The sequence below is a fragment of the Patella vulgata genome, chromosome 1 (assembly GCF_932274485.2).
Source record: "Patella vulgata chromosome 1, xgPatVulg1.2, whole genome shotgun sequence".
Lineage (NCBI taxonomy): Eukaryota > Metazoa > Mollusca > Gastropoda > Patellidae > Patella > Patella vulgata.
Window position 1 is genome coordinate 62,591,841 of NC_065879.2, and position 22,536 is coordinate 62,614,376.

A 22,536-nucleotide genomic window follows, 5' to 3' on the forward strand; every position below is an offset into this window, starting at 1 on the left:
TCATTTCCCGGCAACTTTTAATCTTATGATCCAGAAACCACAACCAACAAGAAAGACTTTAACATATCGAAGGTTTAAATCATTTGACATAAATAAATTTAAAGCGGAAATAGTGGACTCGAATTTCAATGGCATTCAACGTATTCAAGATATACAAGAGAAGGCAACCCAATATCACTCAAAGCTTGCTGAAATTTTAGACTCGCTTGTTCCTCTTCAAACGAAAACATTTACTATTCGTCCCAATACGCAGTGGTTTAATTATTTTATTTTAGAAGCCAAAAGGGACCGTAATAAGGCTGAACATCTGTGGCGGAAAACAAATCTACATGTCCATAAACAGATTTATAAATCTTTAAAAAACAATGAATAAATTAATTGAAGATGCTAAAATTAAATTTTACTCTGATAAAATAGAAAATGGCGAAAACAGACAAAAAGACCTGTATAAAGTTGTGAATTCCCTTTTGGACCATAATGCTGAGCGTACTATCCTCCCGGACAATGATAATGACACTGAACTTGCAAATTTATTCTCTGATTTCTTTCAAATAAAAATACAGAAAATACGAACTGAACTTGATGATTTAAATAAAACTATTGACTTTAACGCTCATGATTTTGATAAGTTAGAAAATTCTGTTTATTTAGAAAATTTTAACTTGGTTAGTGAATCTTTAGTTTTAAAGCTAATTAAATCGTCTGCTCCTTAATCTTGTTCATTAGATCCTGTTCCGACTTCTGTTCCTAAGGACTGTCTAGACGAAGTTATTCCAGTTTTTACCAATATTATTAATTCTTGTATATCATCCGCTACTATTCCCAACGTTTTCAAACGAGCTTATATATGTTACCCCTTTAATTAAAAAGTCTACACTGGATCCTAATGTTTTTAAAAATTACAGGCCAGTCTCTAACTTAAGTTTTATTTCTAAAATATTGGAGAAATGTATTGCTTCTCAGATAAAGGCCCATCTAGATGATAACTGTTTGTATGAACCATTTCAAAGTGCTTATAAACAATTTCACAGTACCGAAACAGCTTTAACCCGGGTTTTAAATGATATTTTAATGGAAATTGATAATAGAAAATGTACATTTTTAATTTTATTAGATTTATCTGCTGCTTTCGACACGGTGGATCTTTCCATTCTTCTACGTAGACTTCAATTTAAATTCGGTATTTGTGGCTCTGCATTAAATCTTTTAGAGAGCTATCTTGTGGGTAGAAAACAGTGTATTTTGGTTAATTGCAAATCGTCGTCTTAATCTGTTTTGTCATCTGGGGTTCCCCAAGGTTCTGTTCTTTGTCCGATTTTATTTACCCTCTATACGTCACCATTAGGAGATATTGTCAGAAAATATGGTCTCAGCTTTCATTTGTATGCCGATGATACTCAATTATATATTTCATTTACACCTAATTGTCCATCTTCTTTCAATTTAGTGAAATTAGAAAATGGATGTCAAAGAACTTTCTAAAACTGAATGATGATAAAACCGAATATTTGTTATTAGGCTCAAGGCATCAATTAAGTAAATCTGCACAAGATAACCCCCCCCCCCCCCTGTTGTAATTGGTAATTGTGATATATTTTCATCTTATTCTGCTCGTAATATTGGCGCTATCTTTGATAGTTTTATGCTTATGGGAGCTCAAGTAAATAATATTTGTAAATTGTGCTATTTTAATATTAGAAATATAGGTAAAATACGTAAATCTGTAACTGTAGAGGTCACAAAGTCACTTGTTAATTCTCTGGTCACTTCTCGATTAGATAACTTTAATTCACTTTTAGTTGGTTTACCTTTAAAGCTTATAGATAAATTACAAAGAGTACAGAATACTGCGGCTAGACTTGTTACTTTAACTAAGAAATATGACCACATAACTCCTGTTTTATATAATTTACACTGGCTACCTGTTAAATATCGAATTGATTTTAAGATTTTATTACTTACTTTTAAATGTTTAAATAATTTAGCTCCTGTTTACCTCTCAGATCTTTTAGAATTTTATACACCTGGCCGAACATTACGTACATCAGATAAACTACTTTTAAAGCCCAAAACTGTTCAACTAGTCTCTTATGGTCAGCGCTCTTTTAGTTATCAAGCACCTGTTTTATGGAATAATCTACCATTTAGTTTAAGATGTTGTACATCTCTATATTCTTTTAAAAAACAACTTAAAGTCCCATCAGAACGACTAGATAGCTGTCCTTGTCAGACCCTACATCCTGCATCACTGACAAGGGGAAACCACGCCGGAAAATCTGAATGAACTTTCTCGGCCAATGCAAGGATCGAACACCCGACCTCCAGGCTAGCGAGCCAGCGTCTTACCCACTTAGCCACGTGATCCCCCTTTGGCAGTTGGAACTCAAAATAAGAGTAGTGCCGCTGTCCGGACAAAATGTCCCTCATCGCACACTGGATGGCGTGTGCCCTTCTTTATTAGCCCTATAAGGACGTTAAACCCTATTTCATTTCAATTCCGTTATGCGTGGCCCGGTTCTCCTACACATATTGAACTACATTTAGTCCATTTAGGTCTGCAGTACGTGTGAAGGTATTTATTTCAAGTCGAGGTGCTAATATAGTTAAAATATTTATCACTAATCTATTTGTATCATGATTTATTCAATATCTATGGGTGTTAATTTCGTTGAAATATTTATAACTGATCTATTTGTACTAATGACTGGTCAGTTCGTTATCGATTAGTAATCAATTATGAAATACAGCTAACATCCCATTAAAATATTTCGCCATATAGTTGGTTATAAAGTATTACTTTAATCTAAAAAACAACGACTGGTTATTTATTATTTCACCTTTGTATTCTGTCATGACAGTTCCTGAACCAAACGATTGTCGCGGTTTGTTAATTAAACACGATCAAGCAAATAATTTTGTGATTGGTCTGTAAAATATCTGGACTGCGTGACAAAGCTTGTACTTGGGTGTTTTCAAATGAATTAATAATTATTATCAGTTTGAAAGATAAGGTAAAGTTTCTTTCTATATGAAGTGTATGTAAATACTGGTTAAATATTAACTACAGGTGGACCGGACTATACACAACAGATAGCTATAGACACACCGGACATATACAGGGGTGTTGTAAGCATTAACGGGACCAGGAACGAGCACCAACGAGACAGAGAGACAGAGAGAGAGAGTCTCGAAATGACCTAGTTTATGTCGATTGTGTGCAAATTTACTTTATTGATGCATTGAGCCTAATAACAATAACAAATATTCGGTTTTATCATCATTCAATTTTTGATAGTTCTTTGACATCCATTTTCTAATTTCACTAATACAGTTCTCAAGTTGCGATTTTGATAAATTGAATGAAGATGGACAATTAGGTGTAAATGATATATAATTGAGTATCATCGACATACAAATGAAAGCCGAGACCTTATTTTCTGACAATATCACCTAATGGTGACGTATAAAGGGTAAATAAATCAAACCAAGAACAGAACCTTGAGGAACCCCAGATGACAAAACAGATTCAGACGACGATTTACAATTAACTAAAATACACTGTTTTCTACCCACAAGATAGCTTTCTAAAAGATTTAATGCAGAGCCACAAATACCGAAATTAAAATGAAGTGTACGTAAAAATCCTCCGTGTCGAAGGCAGCAGATAAATCTAATAAAATTAAAAATGCACATTTTCTCTTATTAATTTTCATTAAAATATCATTTGAAACCCGGGTTAAAGCTGTTTCGGTACTGTGAAATGTTTATAAGCACTGTGAAATGGTTCATACAAACAGTTATCATCTAGATGGGCCTTTATCTGAGAACTGGGCTAATGAAGACGGGTATACGCCATACAGTGTGCTACGAGGGAGATTTTGCCCGGACAGCGGCACTACGGCCTATTCTAATATCAAATTTCAACTGTCAAGGGATCTTTTACGTGCACGCCAGTGAGTACACGGGACCTCGGGTTTCCGTCCGATCCGAACGACTAGACAGCTGTCCTTGTCAAGCCTTCCGTGCTGCATCACTGACAAGGGGGGACCACGCCGGAAAATCTGGATGAAATTTCTAGGCCAATGCAGGGATCGAACACCCGACCTCTAGGCTAGCGAACCAGCGTCTTACCCACTTAGCCACCCCCTGATTATAGGAGAAAAAGTGATTAAAACAAATAAATGCAAAACAAAGGATGGCATATAAGAAACGATTTGGACTCACAAAAGAACACAATAAACACTTTTATGACAGAAAATTATTTGGATAGAAGGAAGCAATTTTGATTGGATAATGAAATGACGAATATAATATAAGTTTCCCCCTCGAAGTTTTTATCTCGTATGTTGATTGTACTTGCAGAGTAAACTCCAGGCCACTTAGCGGCTGAGATTTACACCATGTTGTTGGTGAAGGAGAGAGAGAGAGAGAGGGAGAGGGAGAGAGTTTTAAGTAAATTTAATCGCGCTCTTTAAAGGAGCTAAATCGCTAATATGCGGACTTAGAAATGGTCACAAATGGGTCGCAGCGCATATAATAATGTAATATGAATGTATATAAACTGATTTACATTTAATCGTTTCCGTTTCTAGTCTAGCAGTGTGTGTGTGGGGGGGGGGCTGGGCTGTGGACCCAAACGAGAAGTCGAAACCACGCCATCTGGTTCATTGACATGCAACTCATGTGATCTAACGTACATTACTATTGTCTTTTAATTTGATATGAATTTCCTCCACAATAATTCTAATCTATCTTCTATATTATATATTATATTATCTATAATATATATTTGTGACTGTCGTTTGTCTGTCTGTCTGTCTGTTCGGGGTTGGCGGCTACATTAGGTCTGCCCCGAGTCTGAAATTTGGGGTATAGGGGTAGCTCGGACCGGGGAGTAACATAGGCCAGGTGGCGTTAGTCTACCACTTCCGGTTTCGGAGTTATGACTCCCGAGCGAAGCCGGTCTGTTCGGGGTTGGCGGCTACACTAGGTCTGCCCCGAGTCTGAAATTTGGGGTATAGGGGTAGCTCGGACCGGGGAGTAACATAGGCCAGGTGGCGTTAGTCTACCACTTCCGGTTTCGGAGTTATGACCCCCGAGCGAAGCCGGGTATTCTGCTAGTAATGAATAATACGTGATTGACATTCTGTCATGATAAATAATTGAGAAATAGACCGCAGTCGTTTGTAAGGGTTTATTATACGACCTAGATAAACACCGATTTAACATGTTTGAATACTAACAAATACTTGAGATTCACATAGTAATAATATAAATACCGAACAATCTGAATACTTCAACATTATTCTCAACATGTACACATAACAGTACCCAGATTCCATGACTTTAAATTTGTTATAGCCCGTCAGTATGTATTGCGGTGATTTAATGCGTCCATTGGATTTTTATAGGTAAGTTATGTCTCCTGTATCTATATCGATGGTGTTATATATATATTTTGTTGTATACTTGTAGTTCATTTATCAAAATGGTGTTTGTTGTAGTCTTGTGAGTAAAAGAATTCCCCTATAAAGCTGAACACGTTTTGTGTTTATTGGTAGAATAATAAGAAGATACCCCTAGCAATATATTTCTTTAATCACCTGATTTCGCTTCTTTTTTAAAGCTTAATTCTATAAATTTATGCGAGGAGTTCATATAACGATGTTTGGATTATTATTTATTAAATTTCTAAAGGGGCATTTAGGAAGATTAGCTAAAGAGCTGACAGTTCTCGTTATAATAGTTAGAAAAAAATAGATAACGTATACAGAACATGCTGAAAATTTCGGTCAAATTACTCCACTCTGAGCCGAGAAAACCGAATTACAAAAACACTATAGCCTGGATTGTCATTGTTACGATAATGAACAAAGTCTCTATTATCCATTTTACGGTTACTCATGAACAGTCGTTCCATAGCAGATCGGATTCAAATCTGTTTACCCATCAGATGACACCGAGAGTTGATTATGGTCTTGTTTTGTTAATAAATGTCTAATTAATAGTTTATATAACATTTAAGGCCTTAAGAAAGACCTGCAATAGGCAGATTTAGCTCTTGCATAATATATGTTTAATATTGCATTTCGGCGTCATGACGACATCGCATATTAAATGCGAGGCATTTTTTGATAAATTCATTATTACTCTACCAGAAAACAATATATTTTCTTGTACATGTATATTCGTACATTAATATCCTCCTTTGCGTGGAATTCATGTTAATTTTCAATTTAATATGAACATAGGCTTTTTCATTTTAAAGATGGATTTGCTCTTAGCAAGAACGTGGTTATCTTTTAGTAATCCGTCATTTCTTTTATAATTACGGTCACTATTTTAAGTGACTCATTTCGATATCTTGGCAATTTTTTAGTTTAAGGCTCAAATTTCACAGTTTGTTAGTTGTAGGGTTGTAACTAAATACAGTAGATTGCACACAAATAGAATCAATTTGCGATCTTTTCATTGAAGTATACATTACTTTCATAAACATATCCAATCTGAAAATCTTCTAAATCCATCCATTGAAATTCCGGTTTATAGTGATGGTTTTAAAAGCTTGAATCGCGATTGCTAAATACTGTTAATTTAGATTGGTGTGTCTTTGGATGTAGACTGTCAAGCGTTTAACATATTTGTCAATAATATGAAGAATGAAAATTAAATTTGTAAGATTTAAAAATCTTAAAATGAAGATAAATCAGTTTTAGACTTCGAAATAGGTCTATTATAGTTGTAATAAAAATCACCTTTGTTTTTGGAATACAGGTAAATGTGCGTGTTTTTGAATAGATAATCGCAGATTTAAATACTCTGAAATACGAAAACATTAATTAAGTCATATTTCCGCGACGTTATGTGGCGACTAGTATTATAATATATCCCCACCCTTTAATTTAAAACACTTAGAACTGCAAATTAAGTAAGTGCACAAAATCATATGAAAAAAACCCACAATAAACCCTTCTTCACTTAAGAGGCAGCAATGCAAGAAAAATAAGGGTGAGACGTTCTTTTTTCTTTTCTTTTTTTAAAGACTAAAACAAAAATGAAGATTAGATAACGTCGATGTTGGCAAGGACAAATCAGCTACAGTATCCCAGGTGGAGTCGTCGTCACAGAAAATTCTGTCTCGACACCCCATTTTAATAACATGTAATGTATATATAATGATAATATCGTAGGACTTATTGGTATGAGAATAACCTTAAAGATGCACTCTCATATGCAATAATATTACAGGTTAACTACTATAAGAGTAACTCAGTTGGGCGATCGTATCGGTGAAATACATAATTCAATTTAGCTTGATTTAATTTGACTCAGTTCTTTAGGCCGTATTCACATTAGATTGTGCGAAACTTTTAAAACAAAGCACCCAGACTATTGTGGAGATTACAGGCGTTTTAACTAAGAATTAATTTACTAGTCATATTGATTTACTCTCGGTAATGGCGAAATTAAGGAAGTGCACATGTATTAAATGTTACATTTCCCCCTCTTAATACACCATTAACTCCCTTTCTTACCACTCCCTCTTCTTGTACCGTCCTACTGGTTATTCAATTCAGAGGACTTTTTTTTAAATATGAATTTAAAAAAACACATTATAATTTTACATAAAATCTATTTCACAATAATTATCAGATAACAAGTTACAATTGATATACAGTCTATAATATCAGACATTTTGATTCTATTTTAATTTTAAATTTACCATGAAAATCCGTTTAAAGTTTGGCTACATTAAAAATAATCTTATATGCGTTTTAACTGAGAATCAATTTACTTCTACTGTCCTGAGTGGGCGTGGGAATGGCTTGGCACCGCGAGACCAAGTAAGCGCCCCCGTGAGATACAGTCCCCTCTGATCCAGTCCCAAAAAATTAAAAGCTCAATTATATATCATACGTCGCTATTTGAACTTTGTTTTCGCGTCTACGGCGCACGATTCCATTATACCATCATTCTTATTCTATCTTATCACTATCATACTTACGGTTATAGTGAACCACCCAGTTAGTAGTACCACTATAGTGCGTGGGTCGTGGAGCGACGTTCTGTCAACTCTCACAAAACAGGCGGAATTGACAAACAGATCTCGGTATTCCGTCCCATTGACTCACATTTCTGATCCTCTCGTTCACAAGGATTTGCTCCCAGCAGTGACCTCAAAAGTCAGTATATTGACTCAAATTTTCTCAAGGGGATACCCCTTCCTCCCACCCCCTCATACGCCCCCACGTTCAGGTTGCTCGGTATTATAGTCACTGCCAGTAAGGTTCACAATAAATAAAAAAAAATCGAAGACAACATAATATAACATGAACTTTGTCAACTTAAATAAAACAGCTTTACGGCGAGAAAGCGATCGTCGAACACCTATATAGGCAATACTGTCTACATGTATGTTCTACCAGTGTTATAGACAGTATTTTGTTGATGTTTATTGTGGAATGGGATTGTGGATGGCGCCATAGATCCCCCCCCCCCCATCCATTCACAGGGCTTCCAGATCCGCCACTGAAAATGGGATCTATTTTTAATAACCGTATTGGATGCTTTGTTTCAAATAGGTTAGCCTATAAAGGATATGTTATAAGAATGGGTCATTCAACTCTTTTAACAATGGGATTAAGGATGTAATCGGGTTTGAGGTTAATTAATAAAAGAATAATAATAATCTCTATAACCTCATTATAAAATACCGATTATACAAATTAGGTAAAATCAACAATAAACTCGTGGCTGTCATTGAGTTTGATAGCGAGTTTAACGTCCGCTGGACACACAAACCAGGTCTTTTCTGTACTAACATTTGGTTCAATTTTATTTCAATGCATCACGTGCGCATGGGTTTCTTTTAACTGTGGGGGGGGGGGGGGAAACCGGAAGACACACAGAAAACCCACGAGGTTGGACAGACGACTCCTAAACCGTTTAAACTGAGAACCAATTTACTATTCATATTGATTTACTCTCGGTAATGGCGAAATTAAGGAAGTACAAATGTGTTAGTCCTGAAATGACCCGGTCAGTGTATACTGGACATTACATTTCCCCCCTCTTAATACATCATTAACTTCCTTTCTTACCACTCCATCTTCTTACCTCACCGTGGATCGAAGCCACGCAACTTGACTCAATAGCACCCTCATTTAAAGGGACAATAACACTATTGCTGGCTTGAAAGCTCCAGAAAATAAATAATATCTCTATCTAAGCACTAGATTTTTAAGTGTCCTACCTGTTGTGTAAGTTATCCATTACATCCTATTTTACTTGTCCAGAGGGTTCGAAAATATTTTTAAATCGAAGTTTCATTTGAAAAGGTTTACGTTAGACGTTTCAAACCATTATGTTGAATTTTTCAAATTTTTTAAATAAGGTGTGTTAAGATGAAATTTGTATTATCAATTAATTGAAATATTCTAAAATAGTACAATTTGTTGACCAGAATAAAGATTGGGACGTATTATTCGGTTACAACAAGAGTGGTATTGAGCCTTTAAAAGAACGATAAGGTGTAACATTCAATCTAAGATTTTATTACAGGCTTCGAATGGTTATTTTTCACATCTGAATATTTTCCTTTAATTAAATAATTACAAGATATAGATCGAATTCTATTGTTTATTGAAAAATGTTGCTACTCACACCCACACACACACATCAAAAGAGAACTCCACCTCACAACAAACAAAAAACACAGCAACAAAAAAGACCACAACAAAAACAAAAATAAACCTGAGACAGGAACGTACGTGTTTATTCTGCAGCCTGAGATCGGTAACAGCGCATTTAATAAACACAGTTTAATTAGTGGAAATTACCACTTAGGATTGACCAATAAACACATTCTATATCATTTTATTCGACCAACCGTACCCATTTTATAATTAAATATATATTTTTTTTTACAAAAGTTTTTAAATTTAATGAATACAGAAGGATATTATAGTTTGTCATATACAGTTTATCATATATCAGACAAAACGAAGCAATAAGTTTCAGTGACCGCTTTGGTAAAGAGCGCAATATAAATACGTTGTAATAATGTGCTATTATGCTATATAATACAAACTATTATAAAAGTATTGTCATATTGTTATATAGAAATAAAATATAAATAACAATAAATATATAGTATCAAACAATTATTACAATAAATACAATACAGCCCCCACGCGTTGTCTTCAAACCCGCGCAATACATCTCGACCCCACGCGTTATCTTGAAACCACTACCAGTGAATAATAAATAGGGGAATATATAGTTTCATTATACATTATTCAAAAGAATCAAAAGAATGAAATGTCTTTTGACCGACATTTTGGCCGATGATCAACAAATAGTAAATAAATGAAAACATAGCACAGCGAATTGGGATGGGGAATAGTGTTTATAGTTCAGATACAATATTCCACTAATAAGGGTATTCATCTCCTGTATTCTTCAATAATTATTTCATGCCAAATTTTTTAAAAAAGTGTTTCACAACGAATGACCCGACGATCCCAGCAGTTCATTCATGTAAATTTGGTGTAAAATTCACTGAGACTACACTAAATAGAACTAAAATTTTAACGGGCCAGTATGCAGTGGCGGATTGGGGCCGGGAACCGGCCCGGGCTCCCGTGTCGGAGCGGCCCCTTTTACTACCGCGGAGCCCGGATGGGGGGTCCGGCGGCTCTCCCCCATGAAAATTTTGCAAAATGAACCCCAAATATGCCATTTGGTGGCATATCTGATTATAATCTCTGTCATATAATATATCTCATAAATCAAGTAATTTAGGCCAAAACCCCGACCTGCAAGTAATTTACATCCATCAACCTGTGAAATTATCATATTGTCATATTATTAATTAACGTATTATCATTGTATCGTCAAGACCAGCTATCATCAAATGTTGCCGAGGCCTTAAAATTGAAATTATTTTTGGAGTTACGAACCATCGGCAGACGTTTCTGGCGACAGTGTCGGGTGAATCCGATGAAATTTTCGGATGAAATTTGGAATCCCCATTGCATGATTCCGAATTCCGGCCCACACGCAGCCCAGAATGTCGATGCTGGTTCGCTTACTAAAAGATCATTTCCCCATTACTAACTATAACATCACCCCCCACCCCCTACCCACCCACCCAAAAAAAAGAAACGTGACTCTTAAGTAAAACTTTTGAAGACACCACCAGGGGGTGCTGTTCACATTACTGCCGAAATTGGTTTTGTAGCACATCTCAAGTACCGGTACATCAATGAAACCTGTGTCAAAATGTTCTTTAGGATTCCCAGTGACTATATAAATCCTTCTGAGTAGTCAATTTTGGGTGATTACTAGTTATATGTTTACCTTCCAATTTTAATATTGAATGTAAAATAATTATACTAGAATAAATGAACATTTTGTCTAAATATTTACCCACTTTGAAATCAGCACGTCAGGGTTATAGCATGTACTTGCTTGAAAACGTTGAGAAAATACTCTTCGAAACGTCGCCCAAATAAATCAGTAATTGTTCTTCCAAAATTTTCACAAGTTGATTTCCTTTATTTTGTTAATGTAGAATGGTAATGAACTGCTCTTTTCATTTTCTTTGTTTTATTTGTTTCGTTTGAATTTGATTTATCTGTTTAGTTTTTGATTGTTTAATTTTTGTTAATGAAGTTGATTCTTTTAAATTTCGTTTTTATTTTTTCAACTCTACTTGGTGTAGGTGTTCATCAGGTAATACCTCGACTGAGTTCAATATGGAGATTAGCCGGTTGATTTGTTGGGTATAAACCTTTGAATAATAGCGCCTAACAGGCAGCTGTGTTTAATTATGTTCTCCTGATTTTGATTGTTTCTGTGTGTTTGAAGTATATGTTTGTGATATGCGCTTAGAAGCACTTCACGTGTAATGAAGCGCTATATAAATCGAACAATAATAATAATAATAATATTATACCAGCCCAATCAAGATTCCAGTGATGGCGTGGCGGCCCGTTAAAGCCACCGGCCACATACAACTTGATCATCATCGCTCCATGGCCGGTCCAATACCCCCCCCCCCCCCATATAAGGTTCAGCAGAAAAGGGTTTTTTTTAGACGAATTGGACAAAATTATTTTTTTTCGTTTTTTGTCCGACCGGCCCAATCCGCCCCTGCCAGTATGTCCTCTTCTAGCAAATTGATTGATTGATATAATTGATCTATGAACGATTCAGGGATATTCAGGCATTGTACCAAATAGCTACAAATTTCTAGCAAGACACTGGACTGAAAAATCTGAGATTGTACTAGGGAACTAAAAAGGACCGAAATCGAATGATGTTACAAGGCTCGCTATAATAATAATAAAATAAAACCAAGTACGAACAATCCAAACCATAAGACAGAATTCGAAGTCCTAAAAAACGTTATAGGCAAAATAGTGTATTCAAGCAAAATAGTGTAATCAGCAAATGGACTGCTCCTCGTGTACAAATTACACGACAAACAGTACTTCAAAGCATTTTCTATGGTTTCGGGTGCAAAAGGCTCCATCTCATGCCAACATATATAAATATACTTTTTAAATGTATTGTAATAAGGGAACTCTTTGTTCGTTATATTTTGTGCTTTGCTTTGCTCGATGGCAAAATAAGTTTATAATACACCTGAAGTGTAACACTGGTTCACAATACAGTGGTAGGGATATAGATATATTTCCAGGTACAAATACGTTTATCAGACATAATATATGAACTAATTATACACGAGGGAATATGTCTTTAAAACATGTCTTATTTATTTAATTTGATCCCAACTGAACTAATTTTTAACCTAAACCAAAGACAGTTCATCCTTTAACTACATGATCCAAACACAGACCAAACACAGTACCATCGCCGACCAACACATGTCAATCCATTCGACGACTAATACAATTCAGTCGAAGACCAAACTCAACCCAGTCGACGACCAAACAACCCAGTCCAATAGACAACCAAACACAACCCAGTCACCGACCAAGCACAGCACAGTCGACGACCAACCCCAATTCAGTTGTCCCCCGCATCGTTGCTTGGATCGAGACAAAATCGTTCCTTTGAATAAAATTAGTGTCCAGTGTTTTGTCATCAATAATACTTGTGTTTGCTATCTACTAAATATCACTTATTAATATAAGGTTATAATGGCGGTGTGGGAACTTTATGTTTTGTTATGTTTATGTTTGCTAATATCATACAATAACCGTCTGTAGATTTGAGTTATGTTATGAGTTTGATATTGTAAGACTGTACAAACACGATTTATAGTCAGACCCCACACCAAGTCTTTTAAAAGATCCATAATCTATATTATGTGAGGTAATGCATGATAATAATATGGTGAAAAGGGGATTATATTTTTGTTCGCAGCGGCGTAGATTTGTAGATTAGCAACCAGGGAGATCTTCTGTTAGTCATAAAGCAACAAACCGTAAAATTTCAACAAAACCTTGCGGATGTTAGAATTTGTTTAATTGCGGTACTTAAATTGATAAACACAGCATATTTATAAAGTAGAAATTGGAATGGATGATCAAGGCGTGCCCAGCTATACAGACACAATCACGCAGGGTAGACTGGAATGAACAATGAAGGCGTCCCCAGATTAACAGTATCACATCCCACAACCTATTTATGATCCTGATTTATTTTTTTTAATCATATATTCAACTAAAATCGATCAATATGTCAGCCCAGTCTGTGAAGAAAAGAACGAGGCTAAACCCCATATCATCAGGGGCGGATCCAGGAAATTTTTGCAGGAGGGGGTTTGCCAGTTTTCTGAGAAAATGTATACCCCCACCCCCTCGGCTTGAAATTTTTTGAGAAATACATGGTCTCTATCGTCATTTTGGCTTATATACATACACATTGAGCTTTTTAAACAGAGAGATCCAACATCCTGTTTGATGTCAATTTTTATTATGAATTAATACGATGACATTGTGATTCAATTTAATTGATGCAAAGCATTAATTTTGATATCACATAATTATGTCTATATCATTATCTCGCGCTTTGAGTGGCCATCCTGTCGCACCATCTGGCGATACAGGATAAAGCACAATTATGACACTTTTCTCATAAAAAAAGTTGTTTTACAAAAAAAATTATGTAGCTGAGCGGGGGGTGGGGGGGGGGGGGGTGGGGGGGGGGGGGTCCGCCCCTGATCATTTCAATTCACTTCTTTTCAATTATATGGAATGGTGAGAGATCGATCACGAGAATGAAAGTTCCCCCCCCCCCCCCCGAGCTTGGGCAATATCGTCCCTCTTATTTTTCAGTAAGTTCATCGGTCCGAAGTCTAATGACCAGATCAGCGACCTCGTCTATAGTGTCGCGTCGACACCAAAACAAAAGCAAAAAAAAAAAATGATCGCTTAAATCACTCGTGAAAAAAATCTTTAATAGATTTGAAATATTGCCAATATACCTATTGCCATTGTAATATTGTAGTATATTGACATGATTAATTAGAACATGTTACATGTGTGAGCCACGTGGTTCGTCGGTGATAAAACTATGTTTGACTGGTTGTCAGGTGAGTAAGAATCAGCCTATAGCACGTTCTCAGATAATGCCAACAAATTACAAAATGACAATTTGCACAATTAATTATAAATAGCCAGAAATGAAATATAGATCGATCAATTATAAAGCATAATCAGAATCTTCCCAATTTATGGGGAACAGTTCAGGGCCTATTTTAAGGTTTTATTTATAAAGCGCGGTTTCTGGAGATGGAGCTTTTTTTTATCAGTGTTTCCTCACAGAACTTGATCGGCGCAACTTAGCTTCTTCCATCACCTTAATCAGCTCTACTATGTCAGAATAAACTTCTGAAATCGTGACTAATTTGTCGTAAACCAAAACAAAGTGGAATAAAAGCTTCCTGAATTATCACGATGCTTACAATTTTATAATCAAACAAGCGGTTGCCATACACGATACGCCGAGATGGACAGATAACTGAGAAAATCGATAGCGCCCAGGCGCTAATATTGTCCCAATACCTCCCATCGAAGGTATTGCCTATACCTGCCTATATCGCGTTCATAAGGTTATTGGAAAAGTTTGGTAACTCGATAACGGAAGGTCACAAACGCTGAATATCGATGCTTCACACCAAATTTGAAAAAAAAAACACGGTTAAAACGATAGTCTCTATCGGTTCCACAAGGTTTTCGAGTGGGCTTAACTCCGGAATTGAAGGTCGTGGAGTGGTGATTATCGATAGGATTCGTGCTCTCATGTTCCCAATTTATCACATTAGAAAACTCACAAACATTGTTACCCTTTGTAAGGCATAACCCAAGCAGTTGCCCCAAAATCGAATTCAACCAAGATCTTTTGATCCTCAACATCTAAAACAGGCAAACTTTTCAGGGACGAATTAATATGAAACTGTGGCCGTATATAAAAATGTACATAGTTTACAGATTTGTATTTATCATTGGCAGTCCAAAGAACCGTTACTGTAACCTATAGTTGACTACTTGCGTCACCAACAGCTTTATTCTAGACATTTAATGCAAAACACTAAATTTAAACGAAACCAAACGCACTTGACTGATGATCACAGTGGTTGCTAATGGCACACTTGCTTGATTTCCTCATGTAATCTTGTGATTCTCGAAGCACAGCTGTTTAATTCCAGGCATGTCCGTGCCTGTACGCACGTTAAAATAGGCCCTAAAACAATCACACCTAAACACGTGTTCCCAGGACGTGGAGTGATGGCCAAATTCTGGTAAATAGCCGGACAATTAGAAAATAGGTTGCATACTAAAATTACATACTCATCGTGTCCTAACTGGTCGACGAAAACTAGTATTATATAAAATTAAAGTTCTTAAAAGTTGCGTATTAATGCTTTTTATTGCCGTATGTGTAAATAACCTGCCGCAAGAAGCGATGCGAAAATTGTTCTTAAAGTATTAATTAAGTATTAATTATATTCTAATTATACTATAGATCAGATCACGTCCCACTCTATTAGAGTCCTTCTTGAAAACTCCGTCCACACCTACATTCCCTAAAAAATCCTACATAGCTACAGTTCCGACAGTCGGGAACAAACATCCAAACAAAACTCTTGCAACAACCGTTTGCCATTCATCAATTAACGTTTTTGTAATTGAATGGCGTATTAGAGGGATGGCTTAGAAACATAGCGAATGCGTTCTATTCAGCTATGTGGAATGACGGCCATCTTGAATTACATTCTTCCTTCTTCCCATGACTCCTCGTGGTCACCCAAGTTTTTTTTACTCCCACAGGGGTCTCCAACATGATTTAATAGTCAAATTGAGGGGACATATAAATGTACACAGGACCTTCCTCGGATGAATTATTATTACGATACGTGCCCACCCAATTGCTGAAAAAAGAGTAGAAATTAGCATCTAATTGTATTAATTCTCAAATGAACAGGTTTTCACGATGGTACTTCTTGTCATGATATATTAACGCCGTGAGGGATTCTGTGTTTTCATTACAATAAACAACTTTAAAAGCTAATATGTTAAAACATAATATTTAAAGCTATAATCTCTATATTTTACCATCAACTATTAAGACCTGTCACCAGAAGTACAAAATCTGCTTATTGCCTTTAAGGACCACTTGGTTATTACACAGGTATTAATTACTCCTTAAATATCTTCTTTTTTTTAGTTCTGACGATCCTGCTAATCTAATCTAATAATTCGATAAACGATTGGACAGTCAAGTCGGCATGCAGTAAATGTGGTAAGGGGATAAACCAGTCTATTATCCAGTTAATGCGATAATCTCATAATTCGATGATATTTCATTGCAATGTTATTACTGTAAATATTTATCAACTCGATAACCAAGACTATGAAGATTAAATGTACGTTTCATCGAGTACGAGCATGATATTTTGCGATTAAATATATAGTTTGTTTTATTGTCTGATATTTTTGAACAACAAAAACATTTAGAAAAAACTCTTGAAAATATTACTACCGGTGTTTTATATTATTGTATTAATGAAGCATAAAAAATAATCCCACCCAAATTGGTGAGATTCAATATTTTAAAATCATTTGAAATAATTGATTGGTAGTACTTTTTATCGGTGTTCACTGTGCCTATCATGTAGTTGGGATAATTGAAAGTTTCATTGAACAAATAATTTCGGTCATAAAATTAACGCCTATTCGAGTCCTAAGCACGGTTAATAAAAACTTTTTAATAAATTTAAATGAAAAACCTTTCAAGAATTAAAATTGATTGCTTTTGGTGTTCCATAAAGCACGCTCATACCCTGGCGCATATAATATTCAGGCTAATATATTTATATATATAAGATTAAATCGTGGTAAAAAAAAAATCCATATAAAGTTTAGACAATACTAAATAAAAAAAATAATTTAAAATTTAAACTTTATAAATACGTCCCAAGTGAAACACCCCTTTAAATGGAAGTCTAATCATTAATAAGACATAACGGGTATTTACGTTATGACGTCATTAGTATATATAATTCTTAGTGAATATCCGGTATCAATGAATAATGAACCGTGACGTTCATTGCACGCGCTGTGGATTATTAAAATGTTCTGAAGACCACGCTGATATCATTATATATGGACAACTTGACCCACCTAAACAACGCATGCGCTCTGAAACAAACACCTGGAGTGGATTATCGTCTGCTTATTCAGATAACCGACGTGAGTTAAGCCGGGTTGTTACTGATATTGGTATACCTGACAAAACACCGCGTAATGTTGATCAGTTTTGTTATACGCAGAATTGTAAGTTAAAATCGACTGATATTCCATCTGATGTGAGTTCAGGAAATACTGTGTTGAAACTTTTCAAAGATTTGGATTGTACAGCAAATTCTGACAGATCACTTGAACCGGTAAATTCTCATTCGCCTGAAGGGAGTTGTGAATTAAATACACCAGCATTTGATTTCTCACGAAGGAGAAAACTGACGGATATTCAGCGATCTGGAGAAATTGTGTCGGGAATTTCAGAAAATTTGGACACATTAACCATTTCAGAGAGAGTATTGGAATTGAAAGCTTCGCATCGACACAACTGTTCATCAAGTCAATCAACATTTCAAATTTTGACGACGGATAAGCCATATGATAGTTCCGGTAGTGAAAATTATAGAACTTTGGATAACAAGTCTGGTAGAAATGCTCGTCTTGTGAACAATAATAAAAAGTCGTGGGTTACACGGGGCGTTACTTTAACTGGTGTTGAATTATCTTCACGTGTGGTGAATAACCGACTCAGCAAATATCCTTTGCAAAAAAACACAGAAACAACTCAATCTCAATTCACGGGCCCCGATGCAGTTAATGGAGCTGAATGTCAAGTACCGGGGGAAATTCTAGACACGCCGGTCGCTCAATTAGCTGACCCAACTCGAACACCAGGCAATACATCCCGGACAGCAGCTGCACCATCCCGGACACCAAAATCATATCGGAAACCAAAAGGTTTGGGTATTTTAAAAACAGAAAATATTAGATCCAATTTAAATACCAAACTCCTAAAAGGGAATAACTCAGTTCAATCGACCCGTAAACATAGTGTTGTATCGTTTAATATTCCCGGAGACATCGATAATGAACCTGATGGCGTCTGCTCTCGCTGTTTTAGAAGAATGACTACCCCTGAGTTACCGCCTTTGGCAGACAGATCGAGATCATTAAGTGGGTCCACCGAATTTGTAACATTGCCAAATAAACCCCGGAAACAAATTGAAGCGTCATTATTAGACATAGCATCATCACGATCTCCTCATAGTTTCTCTTCGTCTTCGGGGTACTCGCATCCATCCGGCACCAATACGCATACAACGGGGCGACTGCCAAGGACGACGTCTTGGTGTGCTACAGATCAGCCTGCAAAACTGGGAACAGTGTTTGAACAGAAACCTACCGATCCGCACCTGAAGAAACTTTCAAATGAGGACTCCACAAGTTTGGTAAAACATCATCCGAGATCCGTTTCCCAAGATTCAAGAAACTCTACCATGGGTCGCGTAAGTCAAACCGGGGTTATTACAAACTCTCACAGTAATACAAACATGAATTCGAATGGGACAAACATTTCACAAAGTTCAAAAAGAAATGGAATCAAAAGAATAATGTCAGATCCGAAAATGATAACAGAAAGAAAAAATATGAAAAACTCTAATTTAGCTTTTAATAAAAGACTATCTTACCAACAAACGAACGCATTAACTGCTAGAACGACGACCCGCAGCAGCCTCTACAATCATAAACACAGTAGTGTGGATTTTAACGGGAACGGTAAACGAAATATTAACACAACGAACTCTAAAAAACACGTTTCAGTGAGTGATCATATAAAGTTTCAGATTGGTGATGATGATGATGATGACGACGATGATGGATCAGAACCCGATGAAGCTACAAAAGAACGCGTTTTACAATGGTTAGATGTTGTGAACGGAGAAGCTGAGGATCCCCCAGAGCCGGATTTTGTTTACGAAGATACTCCTCCTCAAACTGACAGTGCTATTCATATAGTTTACGGCGAGTCGTGATATACCCTGTGTTATAATTTATTATATAAACTGTGATCGCGAATAATTCACGATTCAACCAAGTTCACGACATCTGTCATAGCTTATAGCTAAATGGGCCAATGGTCTTAGATCGTTGAGCTGAACACTATTTTGTTAAACAATAATCAACCGTCCCGTATCATGCTAATCAACGAAACAATTTTCATTGAATTTGGACACCATTTTACATGTGATGTCGTGTGAATTTGACTTCAATTTGTGTACCATAGTGTTTTGAAATCGGCAAAGGTTTTGTATTTGGTTAACAAATTGATTTTTTTAAACGAAAACATATTAGATTTTTAAAAAATTGATTCGCGTGTAATATTGAGTATTAAAAAGTAAACAGTAAACTACAGTGACATGTTTGCATGGCAATATAGTAGCCTTTTCCCAAAACACCTTAAACGTAAATTGAGTAGAACAACAAAATATTAAATATCTATGTGTTTTAATGAATTACCGAGTACAAACATTTTGTGCCTCCCCCACCTCGCACCCCCCCCCCCCCAAAAAAAACAAAAAACAAAACAACAACAAAAATCCCGTATATGTCACTGACAATAGATATGATAGGTACGTGTGGGGAATATAACAAATGACGTTTATTGAGTTTTGAAACAAGAACTCTTCATTACGAAAGGCTATCTTGTGCCAAATGTTTTCTGATATGACATGAATTTAAATAGTGTTAAATCCCGGTGTCTACCCAATTCTATATTAAATTATTTTTTTACATTATTTATTTATGTAGGCTACTTTCATTTGTTATTTGTTTACCCGTTGTCTGTGCCAGAAATTTGTTATTTGTTTACCCGTTGTCTGTGCGAGAAATTTTTTTCAAATATTCCGAATATTTGATTGCCCAGAATCTAAACCTATTTTATGCCCTTATTCAGAAGTACACAGGTTACGAATCTGATATAGGACTTCTCTGACTTTACACAGAACTACAATGTTGTTGACTTGACATTGAACTACAATGTTGTTGACGTGCCATATGACTACAGTGTTCTTGATTTGGCATAGGACTACAGTGTTGTTGACTTGGCATAGCACTACCCTGTTGTTGACTTGGCATATGACTACTCTGTTGTTGACTTGGCATATGACTGCATGTTGTTGAACTGACAGACTATAATGTTGTTGACCATGTGACTACAATGTTGTTGACTTGACATAGTACTACTCTGTTGTTGACTTGACATAGGACCATACTCTGTTCTTGACTTAACATAGGACCACACTCTGTTGTTAACTATACACATGACTATAGCCTAACTCAGTATAGTTGACTTTACGTAGCACTGCTGTGCTGTGGAATATGGAAAAGATTAGAGGTTCGGATTCGTGGCAATTTGGATTTTTTCAGCAGAAGGACTAGATATACAAAATTGCATCCCAAATGATTAATGGCAGCAATGCAATTTGCAAGTTTAATGAACCGGCTTGGCTTTTTTTTTAAAGACAAGTTGATGTCAAAAGAAACCTTATGTCATGGAAAATGTCTGAAAATTATTTATAAACGCCACTGTGTAAACGCCATTGGAAATGTTAGGTCATTTGCAATGTCACGTCATTGGAAATTTTACGTCAATGTAAGGTCACTGGAAATAAGTCTCTAGAATTTCTATACAATATCTAGTCATGTAGGCTACCAGTGAAGGTGCATAATGTAAGATTTAGATAAACCATTGGTCGTTCTTGCTTTAATAGTTCAAAAATAGATAATGAAAGTTTCAATTAAATTACTTTATTCTGGGCGAAGTTATGACTGTTTGAAGATGTACCATAGATCGTGTATTATCGTAGCAACGGTACTTGCCAACAGAGATTTAGCCACGAGGCTTCAGTTTATTGTTAAATTTTTAAATCTCACGCGTGTTTAAATCCATTTAAATCTCGGCCATTCAATGATGTCGAGAGTTGATTATGGGCTTGTCATGTAAATTATAACTTATAATTCAATTGAGGCAAAAAGAAAGAATTGCAATAGGGAGATTTAACTCTTACATAATGCATCTTTAAAGACAGGAACAATAATAATAGTAATAGTATCATTATCAATGACAATGTACCATCATGTACAAATGTATTTATTTATTTATTTAAATGAAATTATAAAATATATAAATTTGACCTAGCCTTATTTGATAGTTATTGTTATTAAAGGCAACGGAATGTATTTTTTAAAACTGCAATGTACTTAATGATGCAAGAAATATAGTGATATCGCGAACAGTATAAAGACGATTAAAGGTAATTTAACGTTATTAATCTCATTCTGTTCAGCTTAAATAGACAGTTAAGTGGAGTTAATGACTTTATGTTAAATCGCCTTTAAACAGTTTATGCGTCTTAGTATGCTTTTTGTCGTTGGACATTACATAAATACTAAATCTAAGTCAGTATTTATTGCCCTTTATCAATAAACTATAATACACTACCCTAAATTCTTTGATGGCACAGGTTAAAGATTATATGAATGGAAGGTATTTATTACCTATGGAGATAGTAAACAGTTCACCACCCCCCGATGTATTACGGTCACGATGGGTGTGGGGGGCGATATCTAGTTATTTTCTTGATGAAGAAACGGACATAGAAAATGGCTACTCATTATTTTCAAAATCGAATGTCTCGTTTAATCTTTTGTAAACAAAATGAAATGAGATGAAATGTAACATCCCATGCAGTGTGTTGTGACGGAAATTTTTGCCAGTGAGTGTGTGCCTTGCAGCACTAAAAAGTGAAAACTACACCGGAAGCCCCCGCGAGGAGCTTTTTTGCCCAACACCGAGAGTGAAACCAAGACATCCTGGTTAACGAGCCAGCGACTTATTCACGGGATCACACCCCCCCCCACCCCCCGCCTTTTTAAAAAAAAAATATTGTAAAAAGGAAATAAGGTAGGAAGAACGTGGCGT

The 22,536-nt window shown here is 35.8% G+C and overlaps 1 protein-coding gene across 1 annotated transcript; it reads left to right on the forward strand.

Moving 5' to 3' along the window:
* Positions 1 to 17,690: 17,690 nt before the first annotated feature.
* On the forward strand, positions 17,691 to 21,758 carry LOC126813618 (histone-lysine N-methyltransferase, H3 lysine-79 specific-like). Its single transcript, XM_050539165.2, has one exon. It carries the CDS (start codon positions 18,680 to 18,682, stop codon positions 19,586 to 19,588), a length of 909 nt encoding a protein of 302 aa, XP_050395122.1. The 5' UTR covers positions 17,691 to 18,679; the 3' UTR covers positions 19,589 to 21,758.
* The last annotated feature ends 778 nt before the right edge of the window (positions 21,759 to 22,536 follow it).

What these genes read in the sequence shown, in the direction of transcription:
- LOC126813618 (XM_050539165.2), top strand. Translation starts at nt 18,680, where the DNA reads ATGACTACCCCTGAGTTACCGCCTTTGGCAGACAGATCGAGATCATTA.